This window comes from Sminthopsis crassicaudata, chromosome 4 (assembly GCF_048593235.1).
Source record: "Sminthopsis crassicaudata isolate SCR6 chromosome 4, ASM4859323v1, whole genome shotgun sequence".
NCBI lineage: Eukaryota > Metazoa > Chordata > Mammalia > Dasyuromorphia > Dasyuridae > Sminthopsis > Sminthopsis crassicaudata.
This window is the reverse complement of record NC_133620.1, coordinates 168,457,032-168,477,913: the sequence shown is the minus strand read 5'-3', so window position 1 is coordinate 168,477,913 and position 20,882 is coordinate 168,457,032. Positions and strand designations below refer to the sequence as shown.

General features: G+C 34.6%; 1 protein-coding gene and 1 long non-coding RNA gene across 3 annotated transcripts in view; one reads left to right on the top strand and one right to left on the bottom strand.

The window, feature by feature from the left end:
- The window catches only part of SAMD3 (sterile alpha motif domain containing 3), a 68,209-nt gene that overhangs the window by 24,578 nt on the left and 22,749 nt on the right, over positions 1–20,882 (bottom strand). For both annotated transcript variants that reach the window (XM_074309864.1, XM_074309863.1), the window contains 3 exons: positions 11,717–11,902; positions 11,100–11,184; positions 3,058–3,225 (listed from right to left, as the gene is read on the bottom strand). In XM_074309864.1, the coding sequence (XP_074165965.1) occupies positions 3,058–3,225; positions 11,100–11,184; positions 11,717–11,902 (439 nt within the window). The remainder of the gene's footprint in view (positions 1–3,057; positions 3,226–11,099; positions 11,185–11,716; positions 11,903–20,882) is intronic.
- On the top strand, positions 3,219–16,707 carry LOC141565981 (uncharacterized). The gene is made up of 3 exons (XR_012489192.1): positions 3,219–4,577; positions 10,456–10,529; positions 16,210–16,707. It is a non-coding gene; the product is annotated as an uncharacterized LOC141565981 (long non-coding RNA).

The following is a 20,882-nucleotide window of genomic DNA, read 5'->3' as shown; positions in this document are numbered from 1 at the left end:
CCCAAGCTTCAGACAGCTAATAAAAGACAAGTCTTAATGAATCTTCACAGATGTCCTAATAGGATTATGCCCACTGGTGAAGATATCTTCTTCTTAGTGTAACCCACCTTTGCTTATTCTTTGCCCACTGAGAAGGCTGACTTCCTAGCAAGCTGTCTTCTTAGGGGAAATAAAATTCCTTTTGCCACAGATTTCAGGTTTGTGAATTCTTTCACATAGGATACACAGCTCCCACCAGAGGGGATCTGCCACCCCAATTCTCACACCTCATCAGAAGGAAGAAAGTAATGTTAGGAGGGAGGGAAAAAAGGAAGATGAAAAGAAAGAGAAGAAAGGAAGGGAGGAAGTAAGGAGACAAATATTAAGTGCTTACAATGCACCAGAAACTGTGCTAACTAATTTTATACATATTGTCTCATTTGATCCTCACAACAACTCTGGAGGTATGTGTTATTATTATTGTTACCATTTTATAGTTGAGGTAGACAGAGCTTAAATTACTTGTTCAGGGTTATTGTTTTTGTTGTTAGTCCTTCATTCTTGAAGAGGATCATAACATCAGGGGGATGATGGCATTACAGGCAAGTGAACTGGATTTCAGTGAGGGAGGGCTGTGCAAGGTCACCAGCCTCACTTTCCCCTCCAGAGCCATCTGGGTCCAGTAACAAGATATAGATCAAGAAACCTAGAGATGGCCCTGGATGCAATGAGAGACCTTTACCTTTTTAAGCTAAGGTCTTCAAAGGATCTAAATTAGTAAGGCTGCACCTATTCAGTAATTAAGGTAAAGTAGCAATTGAGGGAAAAAATTCATCCAGTCTAAAACAAACAAATCTAAATAATAAATAAAATAAATCTGGAAGGGAAAGACCCTCAGGGTTTCTGGCAAAACAAAAATAACTGCTATTTACATTCAATTTGATTCAATCAATTCTGATTAGTCCAAACAAAGATGAAATGGGGTTTAGTCTGGGACCTTCAGATGGTCAATCAATGAGAGTCAGAATGATTTTGATTTAAGTCATCATCCTTAAAAAGAAATCTAGCCCCTAAACCCCAAAATATTTTGGGAGAGTTCAAGGATCCAAAAGGAAAAAAAAAAAAAGGTGGGAGATTCTTTGCTTCAATTTTTTAGGGTCACACAACTATTAAGTGTCTAAGGCCAGATTTGAATTCAAGTTTTCCTGATTTCAGATTCAATGTTCTATCTATTGTCTTCTTTCATCACATCTTTTATGTGTTATTTTTTTCTCATTCAAATATAAACTCCTTAAAGCTAGAGCTATCATGCTTGCTTTTTTCCATGTATAGCATAGTAACTGGCAGCACTTATGATTCATTATCTATCTTTGTATCTATCTGTCTTTGTATCTATCCAGATTTCTGTCTGTCCATCTATCTATCCATCTATCTATTTGATCATGATCCAGGATTAGAACCCAGATTTCTGGATTGATAGTCCAATACTTTTTAACTTGGTCCTGATGTGAACTATCTTCCTGGTCAGGAAGAAGCCCAAATCCTATTTACATAGAATAATGTGAGGTCAGTCTATTGTTATTCAATCATTCTGTCTCCAACCTAATTAGCATCTTTAAAGACATTCACAACAGCCTTTAAGACATTCTTAATGGAGAATTTAGCTTTCCCAGACTGTCTTAGTTCTATAAGTTAAGACAGTCATAATGTAAACTCTATATATACAAAAAGGAAGCTAGCTTTCCCAGACTTTCTTGATTGGCATATCTTAAAACAGGTCTGGGACCTGGTCTACCAGGTGCATTCCATCTAGCTCTTTGACCCTCTCTCTTAATTTCATGCCTTTACACATAGAAAACACCAAGGCTCTATTTCCCCTATAAAAGATCTGATTATGAGATCTTGCTCCATCTTTTTCAGGATTAAGCCCACTAATGAGGTTACTCTCTTCCTCAGAATATCTTCCCTCTAATGGCATTTTTTTCTTTACTCTGGCTAATTCTGGTTAGTTTAACTATATACTTTCCCAACTCCATTTCATATTTATCATTCCTGGTGTCTTTTATATCCCTTTATTTTGTATAATCTCTTCCCCAAATAAATCTACCTTTTGCCAAAGAAAATGGCCATTGTAAATTAGTCACATTTATTTTAAACTAGGTTTTGCCATCCCAACCAATCAGTCCATGCTCCTCCTCTTGAACCCCAGAATGTCTATGTCAAAATGGTCATTCTTTAAGGCCTGCACCTTCAAAAGTTAAGGAGATTCAAACAATGCTGCCTTGACTCAAAGTATTTTTGGAACTCTTGAGATTTCCTCAAAGAGCAATTTACAAGTTACTTAAGAAAATTGTATATCGCATTTTAGCCACTACTTGTGATGGAATATAGCTTCTAGGGGAGACAACAATAATGTTAAGGTCCCCTGACCTTAGAGGGCTTCTGTTTTAACAATCTGTCAGTGATTCTAAATCTTCTGGCTTTGGAATCTGTAATCCCCGGGCCCTCTGATATAAAAATTCTGTCATTCTATTAATGATTGTAAAAGTCTTGCCTAGGAATATAATAATATTTCTTTCCTTAAACTTTACAGAAGTTAGTGAACCTAAGATTCTGTAACCTTAGGATGCTATTGTTCCAACAATCTTGTCTATCAATGATTCTAAAGTCTTCTAGCTTTAGGATAATCCTAAATCTATTGGTCAGTGATAACCAAATTCTTGAGACCACCACCAGTTCTACCTAACCTTCATTAGCATATCAGTGACACAAACTGGATAAATTTGTCCTTACTCCAGGTTCTTTGCTAAAATCTTTGGACTTTAGCCTGCTTCATTTGGCATTACAGTTTACATTACAATTACAGCATTATAGGCCCCTTAACTAGGATATGGGTTCAAGCCTGCAAATTTTTTTGAGACACCTCTTGATACCAGTCTGTGATCCCAAGCTTTTGGGGTCCATTCTCAACTTCAACACTTTTATTTGCAGGGAGACCATACAATTTACAAATAAATTGTAAACAAACTAATGTCAATTGTTTCCCCTTGAGTAAGATGCCAGGATGTTCACACTTACTTTTATTTGGACAATCTGAATTTCTTCACATCTGATTTCTGTGAAAGATTTCCTTGTTTGTCCTTTTCTGTGGCCAAATTTACACTTGTTCTTTATCACCTGTTCATCATCTTCTATGGGCCTCCGAACATATTTGAAGCGATCTTTGAGTGCTCGTTTCCACAAAAACTGGATAAAGTAACAAATAGTAATAAATGGTTACTCACCATGAGGCTTTAGACAATCTTCCATAAATCAGGAAATCTTATTCTACTGTCAGTTCTGGCTTTGAGGACATTTTCACTCAAAAGCATTCTTCATTCATTTGGTGAGATTTCAGATAGAAATGATATTGGTCTTTGCCTATAAGACCTATAGATCAAACTGTAATGCTGGAGAAACTGAAGCAAGATTGAGATTAGAGAGTTTTTAATATTTTATTTGAAAGGGAGAGATTGTGTTGGAGGTATGCTGCCCCCAGGGCTGATATCCAAAGCATCCAGCAACTAATGTGTGCTTCCCATGAAGTATATATACACATGTGATTCAGCTACAGGGGTAGATTGAGGCAGGGGCAGAGTCTGAGCACTGCAAGCAGAAAGGGACTATCAATTCAGTCCTGATAGGATGGGGGCAGGCACTAGACCTTTTGATGCTATCTAAGATAGATGGTCTTTCTCCTTATCTGGATCATCATGATTAGGAGGGAGGGATAGTATTGCAGGATTGAGCAGAACAATTCAGGGAAACCAAGGCAGGATAATTTAGGGAAACTGAGGCAGGACAATAAAAGGGAACTGTGGCACAACAAAATCTTCTTAAATTGTGGGTCATAAGCCCACATAGGGTCCCATAACTGAATGTGGGGGTGGCAAAATTATGACTTATTATCAGTAAATGTTTTATTTGCTTGCCTATTTTTATATACCTACATATCCAGGATCATATGAAAAATTTCTTTGCCGAAAAAAGAAGTCATGAGTAAAAAATAGTTTAAGAAGCCTTGTAGATAGAGGACTGAAAAATTCTCAAATAACATATCATTTACAATCATTTGGAAACATTGATTAACATAGCTATCAGCATGGTGATATTGAGACTGGGGAAATGAGTGAGTAGACCTGCAATGGATTCCATTGGTTTCTTATCACAGTTTGAGATTTCAGCTTGATTTCCTCTTAAAGAAGAAGAAGGAAGTCTATGTGGTTCAGTAAACTAAACCAAAGGTCTGGAACTCAGGATGTAATTTCCTTCTTTTGTTATGGTAACTGTGCCAACATAGCTGTATGACATCATTTTGAATTCCAACCCTCTAGTTTCCTTCTAACATGTTACCTTCTATAGGAGAATCCTGCTATACTGTGGTTTGACTGGGCCACATGAGGGATTTATGATTCCAGGCTCTTCATTTTTGGAAGGATACTGAAATTCTGGAGAGTTTCAGAGAACAACAAAGATGACAATAGTACTGGAGGCAATGCTACATGAAAATCAGTTGAAAGAATTGGGAATATCTACTCTAGGTCTAACTGTTTATGTGGGTAAGGAATGGGAAATATTTTACATATACACACACACACATCCCTACACAACTAGAAAAGGGCTGTTAAAAAGAGTGATTAGATTTGGTTGTCTCAGAGGGGAGAACTAGGATATAAAATGAAGGATGCAGATAGACAGATTTAGGCTACAAAAATATGTGGGAAATTTTCCCTTTTAAAAGAGTGAAATGAGTTGAATTGAGAAATAGTGAAATTTCTTTCTCTAGAGGTCTTCAAGAAAAAGCTAATCAGCTGGGGATATTATAGAAGAGATTTCTGTTCAGATTTGAAAGTTGGATTAAATGCCCTCTGAAGTTGTTTCCAACTGAGATTTTGTGTTTCCCTTGATGTAATGGAGGATGCAGGTGAGATAGACTCATTATGGTTTAGAATAAAAGAAGCTGCTCCTTGCTTAAGTCCAATCAAAAATGTTTTTGCTACTAATTCTCTTTCCCTTTGCAAACAAAATATTATCATGTTATCTTGTAAATAGGTCTAGATTAATTTATCTTTAGGTCTAAGTTGTTGATTTCTGGCTACTATATTAGAGATGGCTGAACATCTCCTTTGTGCTTGTGAAGTAATTCTTCATAACTATATTATATATCAAAGATTTGGGACCAGAAGTCATCTAAATTTAGAAGTCATCTACTTTAATCTCTAATATGGTAGCACTGAATTAAAGAGGTTCAATTTCAGTGCTCCTCCCAAATCCTATATACTACATCATTATAAGATACTTTAATAATATAAAATATAATTCATATATACACATAAAATATTTTTAAAATGTTCTAAAGTCTTATATTGGAACATTGAAAGATTCCCAAACAGTTTGAGTTTAATGGGTAGTATAGTAGCAAGCAACTGTAAAGAAAATAAACTCTAAAGAATACTTCAGAATTACCTCTATTTTTCAACCTACCTCTTTCAATTTGTTAATATTTTTAGTCATAGCAGAAAAAGGACAAATTCAGAGCAAGCCACCCTATGAATCTAGAGAAAAGTGATTATCAAGGAGAAGAAGGTGATTAGTAGTATCAGAGGCTACAGAGAGGTCAAGAAGGATGAAGACTGAAAAAAAGTCATTAGATTTGGCATTTAGGAGATCATTAGATCTCCTAAATTTAGAGAAAGGCATTTTGGTTGAATGATGAAGTTGGAAGCCAGACTGTAGAGAACTAAGAAAAGAGGAAGAAGAGAAGAAATGAAATTATTGAGAGATATCTTAAGTTCAACATGTCCACAACTGAATTCATCTTTTCCTACAACCTTCCCTTCTTCCTAACTCCCTATTACTCTTGAAGGCACAACTATTTTCCTAGTTACCCATGCTCAAAACCTTTACTCTTCTCTCACTCTCTCACCTCTCTACCTCCCTCCCCTAATTATAATCTGTTGCCATCATCTGTCAGTTATACCTTTGTAACATCTCTCTTTTAAATCCCCTTGTTTCCCCTGATACCATTACCTGCTCATGCAGGCCTTCCAAATTCCAAAAAGAGGCAAAGGATAGTCCCTGCCCTCAGGGAGTTTACAATTTAATAGGGATGCCAACAAGCAAATAAGGATATATAAAACAAGCTATATTCAGGATAAATAGGAAATAACTAAGGAAAGGCACTGTAATTAAGAGGATTTGAGGAAAGCTTTCTGTAGAAGGGTGGATTTTAATTGGAATTTAAAGGAAGCCAGGGAGGCCAGTAGTTGGAGTAGAAAAGAGAGTGTATTCCATCACAGGGGACAGTTCAAGAGAATTCCCAGAACTATGAGACGGAGTATGTTTTTCATGGAACAATTAGCAGGCCAGTGTCACTGAATCAGTGTATCTTGGGGTATATCTTGGGGAGTAAGGCATAAGAAAATTGGAAAGATAGGATGGACTAGATTTTGAGGATCATTCAATGCTAAAAAGAGTGCATTTTACTGAGTGGAAGTTTAGGAGTTAAGTGGTGATTAGATTTGAGTTTTAGGAAAATTACTTTAGTGACTGAATGACAGATTGAAGTAGGGAAAGACTTGAAGCAGATTGATGCGCTAACAAGACTATTTTGATAGTCCAAGTACGAGGTGATGAGGCACAAGAGTGGTGGCAATGTCAGAGGAGAGAATGGGATGTATTCAAGAGATGTTGCAAAGATGAAATAGCCTTGGCAATAGCTTAGGACTAGGAGGGAGACAGTGAAGAATAGAGGATGATTCCTAAATTGTGAATTTGAGGGACTAGGAGGATCATATTGTCTTCTGTAGTAATAGGGAAGGTAGGCATTGGGGGGAGATTTATGAACATTTGAGTTTAATATGTCTATTGGGTATCCAATTCAAAAGTCTGAAAGGCAATTGGAGATGAGAGATTGGATCAGGACAGGTAGATCTGAGCCTCATCAGCACAGAGATAGTTATTAAATCCATGGGAACCAATGAGATCAAGTAAAATAGCATTGATGAAGAAAAGAAGACCCAGGACAGAACCCTCAATTAGAGGATAAGAGCTGAAGGATCATCCAGTAGAGGAAAGAGAAGTATTTCATTATAATTATTTCCCTGCATTGGCTATTTCCAATCTATCTTACATGTAGATTGTTTGTCCATATTCATTTGCTTGTTTTCCCTCCATTGGACTGTTATCTCCTTGAGAGCAGTGCTTACACAATACCTAATTTGTAGTAGGCACTTAATAAATGCTTATTGATTGATTGCCATAAATGATTTGTCAATGGGTGTTTGTTGAGGATCATGCCTTTTAGAATGTAAATTCTTTAAGGTCAGGAACTGATTTTTATATTTCTTTATCTCCCCAGCATATTCCCTAGGGTACAAAGTAATTGGTTGATTAATTAATTGTTTAATAAATACTTGTTGACTGGCTGCTTACCTTCAATAGAGATAACATGATATGGTAGATAGGATACTAAACTTACAAAATAATGTTAATGATAATAAAATAGCTAACATTTATATGACACTGTGTGCCAGACACTATATAATTAGCTAAGTGCTATATAGTTATATAATCTGATCCTTACAAAAACCCTGCAGGGTACTATTATTATCTTTTTTATAGGTGAGGAAACCAACGCAGAGGTTAAATGGCTTCACTAGGGTGACACAGCTAGTAAATATTTCAGGCTAGATTTGAATTCAGGTCTCCCTGACTCTAGAATTAGTGGTTTATCTATGATCCTACGATTCTTCATCATAGAGGTAGTTCTAGGTTTAGCTAATTATAAACTCTTGCAGTTCCTACCAAATTGGAAAGTCTTCTGACTATGGGCTTGGAGACAAACTAACTGCTTGTATCCCTAAGCAAGGATAGAGAAGTTTATTAGTAAAAGAACAATCAGCATGGTAATACCTATTTCGGACTGCAACAGCTCACAAACACTGTCTACCAAGATATAAAGGGATTTTTCCTAGCACATGAAGTTTCCGCACTGATCAGATTAGAGATCTTCTGAAATCTTGAAGAACTACATGCTCAGTGAGTCAATAAGCACTTATTAAACACATTTGCTGTGTGCCAGGCATTGTGCTAAATTCTGAGGATACAAAGAATATAAAAAACACAATCTTTTTTCCTCAAGGAGCTCATAATCTAACTTCTCATAGTAAATAGGTTCATGTAAGATATATAGAGAGTGGATGAAAATTAATCTCAGGGAGAAAGAAGGAACTAGCAAAAAGGTATGTGTTGAGGGCAGGGTGTTAGGTCTGAGAAAAGCTTATAGAATACAGAATCTGAACTGAGATTTAAGAGAAATCAGGAGGGAAACCAGGAAGAGAGATAAGGGAGGAAAAGCATTCCAGATATGAGATAGTGAAAAAATGAAGTGAACTGGATACTGAGCTATCCTGCTAGTGATTCATGATTTCTTCATCTCTATACTGTTCGATTAGAGAAGGTATGTGAAAGTCTTCCATGAAAGTTTTCCATGCATTTTCTAAGCACATTGAAATAATACATGCCACTGAACAATCACAAAGGACTTCATACTCTTCCTGTTCTCAGAACAGTTGCACTGGCTCCATTCTCAGCATAAGAAAGATGATAGAAATTTGGATCTCTTTACAGAGCAATTTTTGGCAACTATCTACTTATTCATGTTTCAGCTTGAAGCAATCATGCCTACACTTGGACTCTAGCTTATTAAATAATTTTATTCATCTCTTTACCAGCAAAGCTTTTTGAAAGTTTATTGGCAAAATATATTCCATGATAAATAACCATCAGCTATGTTTTTTTAACTGGCACCTACATGGTACAGTGGATAGAGCACCAGAGCTGGAGTCAAGAAGATCTTTATTCAAATTCAGCCTCTTAAACTTACTAGCTGTGTGACACTGGGCAAGTCACTAAATCCTGTTTGTCTCAGTTTTCTTATCTGTAAATTGAGCTGGAGAAGGGCATGGCAAACAGTTCCAGTGGTTTTATAATCCCCAGTAGGGTCATAGTTACACCCAATTGAACAATAACAATATTTTAAAATGAAGTCTTACTATGATATTCATTAAACCAAACAGACATTTAGCTTTAAAAGACTTATAAAAATAATGGCTGCCACCTTAGCCATATGTTTCAGGGATAGAAACAATTCTGCAAACCCATGGTGGAGGGAATAACTGAGAACACACAATGGATTCTGAATCAGAGATTAACCTTAAAATCTCATCTGTGCCACTTCATACTGGTGGGACCTTACGCAAATCATTTAAACTCTCTGGCCCTTAGTTTCCTCATCTATAAAATACAGAATTTGAGTGAGATGACCTTGATGGTCTTTTTCAAATTGAAATCTATGATCCTAAGTGTCATTATTCCCATTTTATGCATAATTGAGTCTCAGGAAAGTGATTTGCTTGAAATTGATGGACTATTTATTAGCCATAGGAAATGATGAGTCAGTTTTAGAAGGAATGAAGGAAAACTTTTGTGAATTTATATAGAGTGAAGTGAGAACAATTTATGTAATACTAGCAACATTGTAAAGATGAATAACTTTGAAAAACTTGATAATGTTATGACCAATCACAATTCTAGAGGATCAACTATGATGCACACTGTCACCTTCTGATAGAGCAGTTATAGAATTAATATCCATGTCAAATGTCAAATGAAACCTATATTTTTGGATATGGCTAATGAGGTTATTCTTTTTGCTCTGCTACCTATGTTTTAAGGGGAAAAAAGCCACATGCTTTTTAAAGAAGAATCAGAATTTAGGAATATCTTGAAGGAACAATCTGTGTCAAGTGATGCAATGAAATTTTTTAAACCTGTAAGACAAAGAAAATATAAATAGAAGGAAAATTTTGATTTCTAAGCAAAAAATTAATAGCATTATTCTGTCAGTTGATGCCACTGGTCCTTCTAGTGTGAACTGAAATTTTTTTTCAACTGTCACTGGACTAAGCAACAAGTCCAGGTTGTCTGATTCCAAATCCTTTGTTCTTTCCTCATCACAAGCCATTTTGATCACACTTATAAACAATGGTAATTGGTTTTTCAGGCTTCCAAGTCTAAGAATCTGAATTAGACCATAAGTAGTGGTTAGTGTAGAACTTTTTACGTCTACAGGCTAAATGCCTCCTTTTTTTTTTCTTTTTAAAGGGATATACAATCTTCAGAGCTCAGAGGTGGGGGGAAAAAGGGAATTACAACAGTTAATATTTATATAGCACTCCAAGATTTATCTTGTTGGTTCTTCACAATAACTCCCAGTGATAGATGCTGTTATCTACATTGTGTAAATGAGGAAACTGAAGTTATGAGTTAAGTAATTTAATCAGGGTCACATAGTTTGAGATTGTCTGGGCAGGATTTGAATGCAGGCCTTTCTTACTCTAAATGCAGCACTCTATTCTTTTTTATTCCATCTAGGTACCTAAGGGAAATATTTATATTGAAGTCCAATTAGGAAACAAGACAAAGCAATGATGAAAATGATATAAAAGGTATTTTTTAATAGTATATTTTTCTTTTTCTATATGTATCTCTCAAATTTTCTCTACTAGCCCTTATTATTATAGGAACATAAATAGAGGAACTAGATCTGTAATTTCATTAGTATAGGAAAGTCCCACAACAGGAAACTCCTTCTACCAGAACAGATTGGTATCTTTCTTAGAGATTTGCTTAAAGCAACTGGGAAGTCAAATGCAGTAGCACCTAGCCAGTGTGTATCTGAGGTAGATTTTATACTAAAATCTTATACATAGGCACATATGTGCCTTAAACTTAAAAGTAAGGGTAGGGGTAGCTAAGTAATAAGTGGATAGAGTGCCAAGTCTGGACTCAAGAAGACCTGACTTCAAATCTGATCCTAGTAATACAAAGTTACTAGCTGTGTATTCATTCCTGAGCAAAACACTTAACACCATTTGCCTCAGTTTCCTCATCTATAAAATGAGTTAGAGAAAGAAATGAAAATCCATTTCTATATCTTTGCCAAGAAAACTCCAAAAGTAATCACAAAAATAAGAAGTAGTGAGGCTAGGAAGAATCTTATTATTAAGGATACTTACAAAACCATTGCCATCTTCATCAAGGAATGGGTATGCCTGAAGGAGGGCATTGACAACATCATTGTATTGTTGGGTAGTTGGGTACCTGCTCAAAAAAAGGTGATAAAGAAATCATCTCAAAGAATCTCAAAGGTCATCTTGAACAGTGGTATTAAACTTAAATAGAATTGGATATCTACAATCTGACATTAGAATACCACAAATTAACATTATCTCTGTGATACTGCATTTTTACTTATTTTATTAGATAGTTCCCAATTACATTTTAATCTAGTTCTGCCTATGATTTCCCTGGTTTTGATACCTCAGATCTAGACCAACCTGAGCAAGAACCCTTTCTACAAAGAAGTCAGAACAAAAATAAACTTGTATTCTCTCCTTTTAGCAAAATTGGGATTTATATAATAGCAGATGGATTGTGATTATGTTTTCTCAAATCTCTCTCCTTATAGTCCTATTAGGAACAAATGGGAATAGACATTTGAATAATAAGCATTGTTGAATGCTTCAGCAATTCATCATTTAAACACTGAAAAGAGTGAAGCCTTTATAATTTAGAGCCTATATTGGGAACAGATGCTCCCCTAAAGCAATATATCTAGAAAATTCATACTTACAATGATCCTTCCAGATACTTTGTCATATCTGCCTGTAAAAACTCAATGATCCTTATTCTCATGCTGTGATCTGGACACTTTTGCTCAGTTAACATGCATTTAACATCATATGGGAAGTCCGGTAAAATATAGGATTTTGTCCACTGTAGTGCTTTATTCCTTGCTCGGAGATGTTTCACATTTTTTCTGTCAATCAAATCAAAATAAAAAATAATAAACTAAAATAGGTGTTTTAGTTTCTCGTTATAAATCTCATTCATTTATTATCTTTGTCCTAAGCAACAATTATATCAGTTGCTTCCTGGGAGTTTTCTGGTTGGGAAGTCACTTAGTGGGTGTGTAATTCTATTCTTTGCATACAAAGCAGGACCTGCTCTAATAGCACAATTTTTTCCTGTATCTGGGTTCTTCTATTCATCTTATGTTTTTTCTTCCCATTCCTTTACCCTCTTCTCTCCATCAAAAATCACCAATATGTTGTAGATTTGCATTAGGCTCTCACCTAGAGCAAAATTCTGGAGGAACAGAGGAAATAGTGCAAGTTTGCCAATGAGACAGTTCTCTTAAAAGAGTGAGGATTATAACTAGGAAAGGAGCAGATGAGTGATGGAAATTGGGTCTGAGATTTAGAGAACATTTTAGGTCTCTGAAGGAGAAAGGAAAAAAAAGGTGAACAGAAAGCTGCTATGAGACTCCCTTGGAGATGAAAAATAACTCAAATAAAAGCAAGATAACAAGAACAAGCAATACAATTTTCCCCTCAGAATCTTTGATGACTACTCATTTGCTCTCTCTTCTCTGCTTTCAATAAAATATCTTTACTTTATTTCCTGTGTCAATGACACCAAGGGAGGGATTACTAAGGGTAGTATCAGCATTTCTGTCCAACACCTAGAACTACTCTATGCATATATGAAATGTCAATAAATATTATTCATATAAGTAGCCTCATTGTGCAGATCAAAGAAATTGAATTTTCCCTTTGTGTAAAATTATAAGACTTTGAAAGGCAACAAAATGACTTAATGATGTTCTGGAGGCAGAATAGATTCCAACCTATGTCAACTAAGACAAATTCAGTCTAATATTATGCAAGACAAGTGACTCATCAAGAATTAAAAATAAATCCTACTTTGGCAACAGATGCTGGCAACTATAATTTTAAACACTCATATACAACATGCAGATGGTATTTGTATTGCCTAAGGTAAAAATAAATAAATAAATAGATTGATAATAAATAAAGCTTCACAGTGAGACTAAATAATAGCACTAGTCATATCCATTGTTGAGTCTGCCAAGGGGCAAAATGAAAACACTCCTTTTTTGAGCTTATCTCCACCTCTCTACTCTGCATCGTTCAAAAAGGTATGACCCACATTTTAAATGATTATTGTTAGAAAAATTAGTCACATTGCTACCAGGTATATTGCCCAAGGAAGTTACAGATAACAGAAAGGGTCCCATATACATCAAGATATTTATAGCTACATTTTTGTGGTAGCAAAAACTGGAAGTAAAAAAAGTTGTCATCATTTGGGATATATCTAAAGAAATTATGATGTATAACATAAGAAATATTAATGATCTATAAGAAAAGACAAGTATGAGGGAAAAGAGCAATTAGAACCAAATAACAATATACTTAACCACAATAATGTACATAAAAAAAAAAAAAAGGAAGAAAGGAAGGGAGGAAGGAAGGGAGGAAGGAAGGGAGGAAGGAAGGAAGGAAGGGAGGAAGGAAGGAAGGGAGGAAGGAAGGAAAGAAGGAAGGAAGGAAGGGAGGGAAGAGAGGGAAAGGAAGGAAGGGAGGGAAGAGAGGGAAGGAAGAAAAAGAGGGAGGGGAAAAAAGAGGGAGCATTCCAGACAATATCAAATAATACATAGGTGAAATCTGTGCTGGAAGTGACACAATTGGGAAAATATTAAATAATTGATTCTCAAGATATATGAAAGAGAGAGATGCAAAAAGGACAATCAAAAGCACATAAAAAACCCTACCATATATACTCTAACCTCTGAAAAGTAAAGGACTTATCTACATGCAAAAAAGAGTTATTGTTGTTTAGTCATTTTCAGTCTTGTCCAATTCTTTGTAACCCAATATGGGATTTTCTTGGCAAAGATATTGGAGTGGTTTTCCATTTCTTGAGGCCAACAGAGTTTCATGGTTTTTTTTTTTTTTTTCCAAGAGTTAAATAGCTATTAAGTGTCTGAAGTCAGATTTGAACTCAAGGAGATTTCTTCCTAATTCCAGGCCTGACACACTATCTACTGCACTCATTCCCCCACAGAGTTTCTTTGTTGAAAAAGGGAAAGACAAACTTTTAAACCAATATTCTATAACCAGCAGTATCTTGATTACTAAAAAACTGATTGAGAGGTGTAGAGAAGATTGAATTTATTATCTGCAGGTTATAAAGAACATTCAATGCAATAGAACAAAATTTCAAAGTATCTCTCAGGACCAAGTAAAACACAATTATAGCAATCCTGCTAAAACAGGTTGTGGCATTTTTTTCAAGAAGACATGGAAGAATACAAAACATCTGATATTTATATTTGCAAAGTTTCCATAGGTCAAGAGCATTTCCCTGAACACCACTACTGACCATCTCCACTTCCTGCTATGCTGTTATTATTCTAGCTGACCTCTTTTACTAAAATGATCCATTACATTCTCACATGGATCCTCTTCAGGCTCCTCTTCTCCATCCTATGCCCCAAAACAGGAAAACGTGATTTTTTTAAAAGATTGTTTCTTCATCTGTGAAATTAGGGAGGTGAATGAGATGATCTCTAAGGTCTAGAACAGTACTGAATATTCAAAGAGCATTCAATAAATACTCATGTATTCATCAAGTCTGTTATTTAATATGATGAAAACTTAAAATGATGTGAAGACATTTAGATAACATTCAAGCTTGAAAAAAAAAAGGAATGATCTGTACTATATTGAGACTATCTTTATTTCCATAAATCCATATCTGTTTGTTAAAAATAACCAAAGTAACACAATCTTTAAACTGCAGAGAAATTGTATGAAGGGATACATAAACCTAGTACAAGATTCAGTGTTCTAAACCTAGTACAAGATTCAGTGGCCTCTAACGATAATAGGCTATGTTTGCAACGTAAGAATTTCTTTAAAGAAAAGTTCACTTTTTAATTGGACTTTGTGTATGTGCCTTAAATTAGATCAAATGGTTCCCAAGTGAGTCAACTTTATGCATTGGCATATGTGCCATTTGGATAGGTAATGTATGTGTTGAGCATTTGAAAACAGGGTAATAACTGTATAGGCTTTAAGGTTCTCAATATTACTCAATCATAGGTACAATTAGCCAAAATATATTAACATTTCAGCTAGTCTCAGTGTCATAATGCTGTGATTTTAAAATATTTTAGACAGATTTAAAATTCTTCCAAACTGAGTACATAAACTTTTGGGACTTCAAGCAACACACTGTTCTATATCTCCTTAATATTGTTATCTTTGTTATGTTGTGCTATGTTATTTTTCTTTTGTTATATTATAATATAGAGCATTATATCATGCTATGTGTTCTAATTACCTCTCTTTGTTTCTTCTGGACTGTGAGTTACATGAGTACAAGAATTATGTCTCAATGAAGTTTTGTATCCTTATTACTTAGAAAAGTATTCTACAGACATGTGGATGTTTCATAAACAGTTTGAAAGAATAAATCAACAAATTAGCTCTTCTCTTGCCCTGACTTTCTGCATCATGTAAACACATTTCCCAAGTGTCCTTGCTATGACCAGTTTTCTACTAGGGAGGACTTGTACTACTGTCCTTCCTCACTTTTGTATGACAGAATGGTTCTCTATAAAGGAAAAAGGAGGATGGAGGTTAAGTTCTTATTTCCATGTCTGCTCTGCACTTTGTTCATATTAGATCTCTTGATAAAAACAGACCAGTGAAAAGTGAGAAGCACTATACAGGGACTGAGAAAAATCATGTTTTGATTTTGCCACATTAAAGAAAATCATATCTCCACCAGACTTGGCCCTTATCCCACTTCATAATTGTTCTCCTAATTACTATCCCTTTATATCATGGAGCTCAGGGGTCAGGCATTTAGAGCCACAAAAAGTGGAATGCCATGTATCACTTGGACAACTATAAAAAATAGCATGGCAACATTTATAAGTTTAAAAGATAAGGGAAAAAAGGAAGCATAGAGGAAGGCATAAGTATGTGAAAAAATGTGTTTTAGAAATAGTTACCAAAAGATTAGTCTCACGTCTTGTGTGTGAGATCAGAAAGATGCTTGAATTATTGGGAACATGGTTGTGGTTATATCTATTCATTATCTAACCCTGATGCAGAAAAATAGAGACCTCTGAAAAATGAACTAACTGATTCCTAAGAATTACAGGCTGGGCAAGAATATTTAGCATATAACCATGTATATTATTCAGAAAAGATTGGTTTTGTCTTATTATGCCAATATTTTGCACTTTAGTGACCAAATAAAAGATGCACAATTCAGGCAATTCTCAAGAGAGTCTAGATTGAAGAGGCAGGCTAGTGGCACATCAGGTAAGTGACAATCTTCAATTTAGATAATTTTTTTCTGCATGGCTTAAATGGTATATAGGGAAAATGATCTTTTCTTCAGGTGTTGGAATATTTTACTTTGATACATAACACAAATGCTACAAGTTCTCAGGATTTTTTTTGCTATTTTGCAGTTTTTAGCCCCCATATTTTATAAAACTCACAAAGGCTTAAGTTGATGAAATTCATATTTTTGAGGCGCATATGTCTCTATTCAAGCATAGAAAAGAAGAAAAAGGAAGGAAGAACATGTGGATAATCAATAGGCAAAATATTGAGTGATCACAAATAGAACTCATTTTACTTCCCCTGATGTCTTTAAAAGTAGGAGATGTAAATACTCAGTGGTATACATGCTGATAAGTTTTCTCCAGGGTATAATGCAATATAGAAAACAAAGAATCAATAATTATTTCTCTAATTCTCCATCATTCTTAGCCGAAGCATAAATCCTATCTAAATAGAATCTAGGTGTTTTTTTTGTTTGTTTGGTTTTTTTAGGATTTGGAGCCCTGAGATAATATTTTACACACACACACACACACACACACACACACACACACACACACACACACACACACACACAGAGTTTCTCTGTTTTCCCTTTTCCCCATCTCCTTATGTAATAATCAGAAAATTAGATGATTATAAATTGCCTGTCCTAACATTAAAAGGGATACAACACTATTCTTTTGTAGATTAGGCGACTTTGAGCTAAGAAAATTCAAGGGTTTATTTTTGTTTTGTTTTGTTTTTTCTCTGCCCCTCTAATGGCAAGTTTCAAAATCTTGTTTAGGCCATATTCCTAATTGTTAGTTTCCTTATATCTCAAAATGGAGTCCAAAATACTTCTTGTGTTTGAGGTGAATTATCATACATAGATTTCAATGACTTTATCATCTTTTAAGCAGGGATAACATGACTATGTGATAACTTTTCCTATAGTCATAAAATAATGTGTTTATTTAAGGATCCTATAAGATCCTATAAAACCAGGTCAAGCTGATACTATAAGACCTCCTCTATTTCTATTGTGATCAGGCAATCACCACTCACCTTTGACCATCTTTCTGCTCAGAATCCTGATTTTAAAGGACTCAGATTCTATAATTGGATCAGTCTTAATATCTTGTGATTAAGAAAATCTAAGGATGAAGGGGATGGGGAGAGGAATGGGAAAAGTATTGAATTTTCAGATTATATATTGGATACTGGATCCCATTACTTGTCCCAAACCAAACAGTCTCTTACTATAAAGAATTCAAATGAACTAACTTGTCATTGACTAGTCATTTGTTCATGAACTAAATTCAGTAACTAAATAATGTATACTACTGAAGCTTCAGGCAAAACTTTGATAATCTCAGCTGAAAATAAAGGATTTATTTAGGTTACATTTTTCCAAAGGAATGTAGCTCAAACCTATATAACTAGGTGGTGCCTCTTCTTTAAAAAGAAAAATAACTCATAAACCTTATGTTTTTGAAGGGAAATAAATCTGTAATTGTTAGTTTAGAAAACTCCTAATGAGGAAATTTCTTGTATACAAGCAAATTAGCAATGTTCTACAACTTAAAGTCTTGGGAAATTATCTGAGGTGGTGAGAGATGAAGTATCTTCCTCCACATCATCTAGCTAGTATGTGTCATAGGCAGAATTAGAACCTGTACATGTCAATTCTTCCTAACTTGTAGGTCAGCCTTCTATGCACTCACTGACCAGGGTTCTTAACCAGATTCTCTTATAGTCTGGTGAAGTCTATGGACTCCTCAAAGTAATGATTTTAAGTCAATATAATGTAATTCATAGAATTTCAAAGGAGATCAATTATATTGAAATTCAGTTATCAAAATATATTTTTAAAAACAAATTTATCAATCCCACGTTAAGAACTCACACTCTAGCTCATGCTACCTCTCGGAATAGCCAAGACCCTCATTTTGAGCTAATGTCCAGTTTCAAAATTAAGAACAATGCATGTTCAAGTTTGATATAAATAAAAGTTTCTTAAAAATTAAGATTCTCTGGAGAGACTTGCATGAAAGGATGCTAATTGGAGTGAGTAAACAAGAAAATATTGTACACAGCAACAAGACTTTGTGAAAATCAACTGATGAACTAGACTCTTTTCAGTAATGAGGTGATTCAGATCAATAACAATAGACGTGATGAAGAGAGCCATCTGCATCTATAAAGAAAACTATGGGGACTGAATGTGGATCACAGCATAGTATTTTCACCTTTTGTTATTATTTGTTTGGTTTTCTTTCTTTCTCACTTTTCCCCCTTCTTTATCTTGATTTTTCTTGTGAAGCATAATAAATGTGGAAATATGTTTAGAATTGCACATATTTATTGGATTGTTTGCTGTCTAGGGGAGGGAGATGGGAGGAAAGGAGGAAGAAAAATTTGGAACACAAGATTTTATAAAGGTGAATGTTAAAAACAATCTTTGCATGTATTTTGGAAACAAAAAGCTATTTTTAAAAAATTAGGGCTGTACAAAAATGGAATGGACTGCCTTGGAAGATGGGAGTTTCTCCCCCTCTAGAAGTATTCAAATGGAGATGAGATTAAAACTTGTAAAGTATAAGTTACAATATTGTAATTGCAAATTACAATATTGTAAAGTGGATGTATTTTTCCTTAGGCTTAGAATTAAGCCATATACTTTTAATGTTGTATTGATTAACTCTGCTATCTAGCCTGGATGTTCTCTTTTTAGAAATTTCAATCGATAAGGGAAATTACAGAATAATTTTACTTGTATTTGGACTTCTTTAATTTCCTTCTTCCCAATGTGGCCAGGCTTTCAGAATAGAAATGGAAACTTTTTTAATATACATCAATGTTTCTTTTAAATCCATCAGCATACTATGAATCTTGATGCTATTTAAGAATAAGGATTAATGGGAAACGATAGCAATCAAAGGATGTTTCACCCTAAAAAATCCCACAGGACTCTTATTCTCCATTCTGTTCAATTTGTGTTCAATTCAATTAACATTTAATGATACTTGTAGAGTTCCAAGAATAAACAATACTTAACTACTTATCAATTTATATATGTGAACAAGCTTATTACCAGAAGTTATAATTAACTCAACTTCTGTACAAAGAATAATAGTATTTATATAGTGCTTTAAGGTTTTCAGAATATTTTATAAATATTATCTCATTTTATCCTTGCAACAACCCTTGGGAGATAACATGTTATTATCATCACCATTTTACATATGAAGAAACTAAATCAGAGGCCATGTGCTCAGAATTATATATAGTATCTAAAGCAGAATTCAAATTGAGGTCTTCCTGATGTCAGATCCATTATTCTATGCACTATACCACCTAACTATCTCTAAACCTTCAAAAACCCATAGATTAATAGAGACAGAAAACTCTTTTGTTGTCTCCCTACTTTAGAAACCTGATTGGCAGATTAGAGAATTCTGGCCCAGGAAAGTTAAATCACTTGGAGAGGACCTCAGCTTCTTAGTGGTAGACAATGTCTCCTGATTCCTAGTCCATTACTCTTTCCTTTCATTAATCAAATACAGTAATAATTCTTGCCTTTGACATATGCCAGGAAACGAAAATGTGATCACATCAATCCATTTGTATTCCATGTATATTACAGTACATGTGTCCAAGTGAATCAAAAAATTATGGAGAAAAACCACTCTGAAAATTATTTTTATAAAGCACAGATAATGGAGTAAGCTCAAACTATGTTCAGTACATGCAGTTGGAAATGAAAACTATAGAAGAGCTAAAACAGACTCTACAGATCTAGTTCAACCAGAACTAAGGGAAACAGACTATCACTGACTGTCCTGGGATTTGAAAATGAATAAATATCAAAGTCTCAACAGAAAAGAACAAGGATTGATCAAAAGGCCTTTCAAGAGGGAGATTATATATACTCTGCTTCACTTGTTGAGAACCCAGGCTCTTCCATACCTTCATGATATTTGTTTGGATATACCCTACTGCTGTAGAGAGGTTGTACAGTCTTCTGGGAATGAAGAGGAAGAAGGGGGGAAGATCAAGAAAATGGTTAGATTTCTCTTAGCTCTTTAAAAGAACACTATTTCCAAACAATTTCTTTCCTGTGTTCTCCTCCTATCCCTTACACTTCAGTTGTTTTTATTAGATATTTATTTATTATTATTAGTCCTATTTAATTTAATTAATTTATATATGTCGTAAAATACATTTATTAGGTATATCCTCTGTCTAGGTATATTTGGCCATTACTGGGAGGCAGATTGTCTTTCCTAAGATATGATCTTATAGTAAAATTAGCTGTAGCTTAGAAATAATTCAGAATTTTAGCAAAGTTGCAGGGTACAAAATAAATCCACATAAATCCTCAGCATTTTTATACATTACCAACACAATCCAACAGCAAGAGATACAAAGAGAAATTCCATTCAAAATAACAGTCGATAGTATAAAATATTTGGGAATATATCTACCAAAGGAGAGTCAGGAATTATATGAGCAAAATTACGAAACACTTGCCACAAAAATAAAGTCAGATTTAAATAATTGGAAAGACATTCAGTGCTCTTGGAT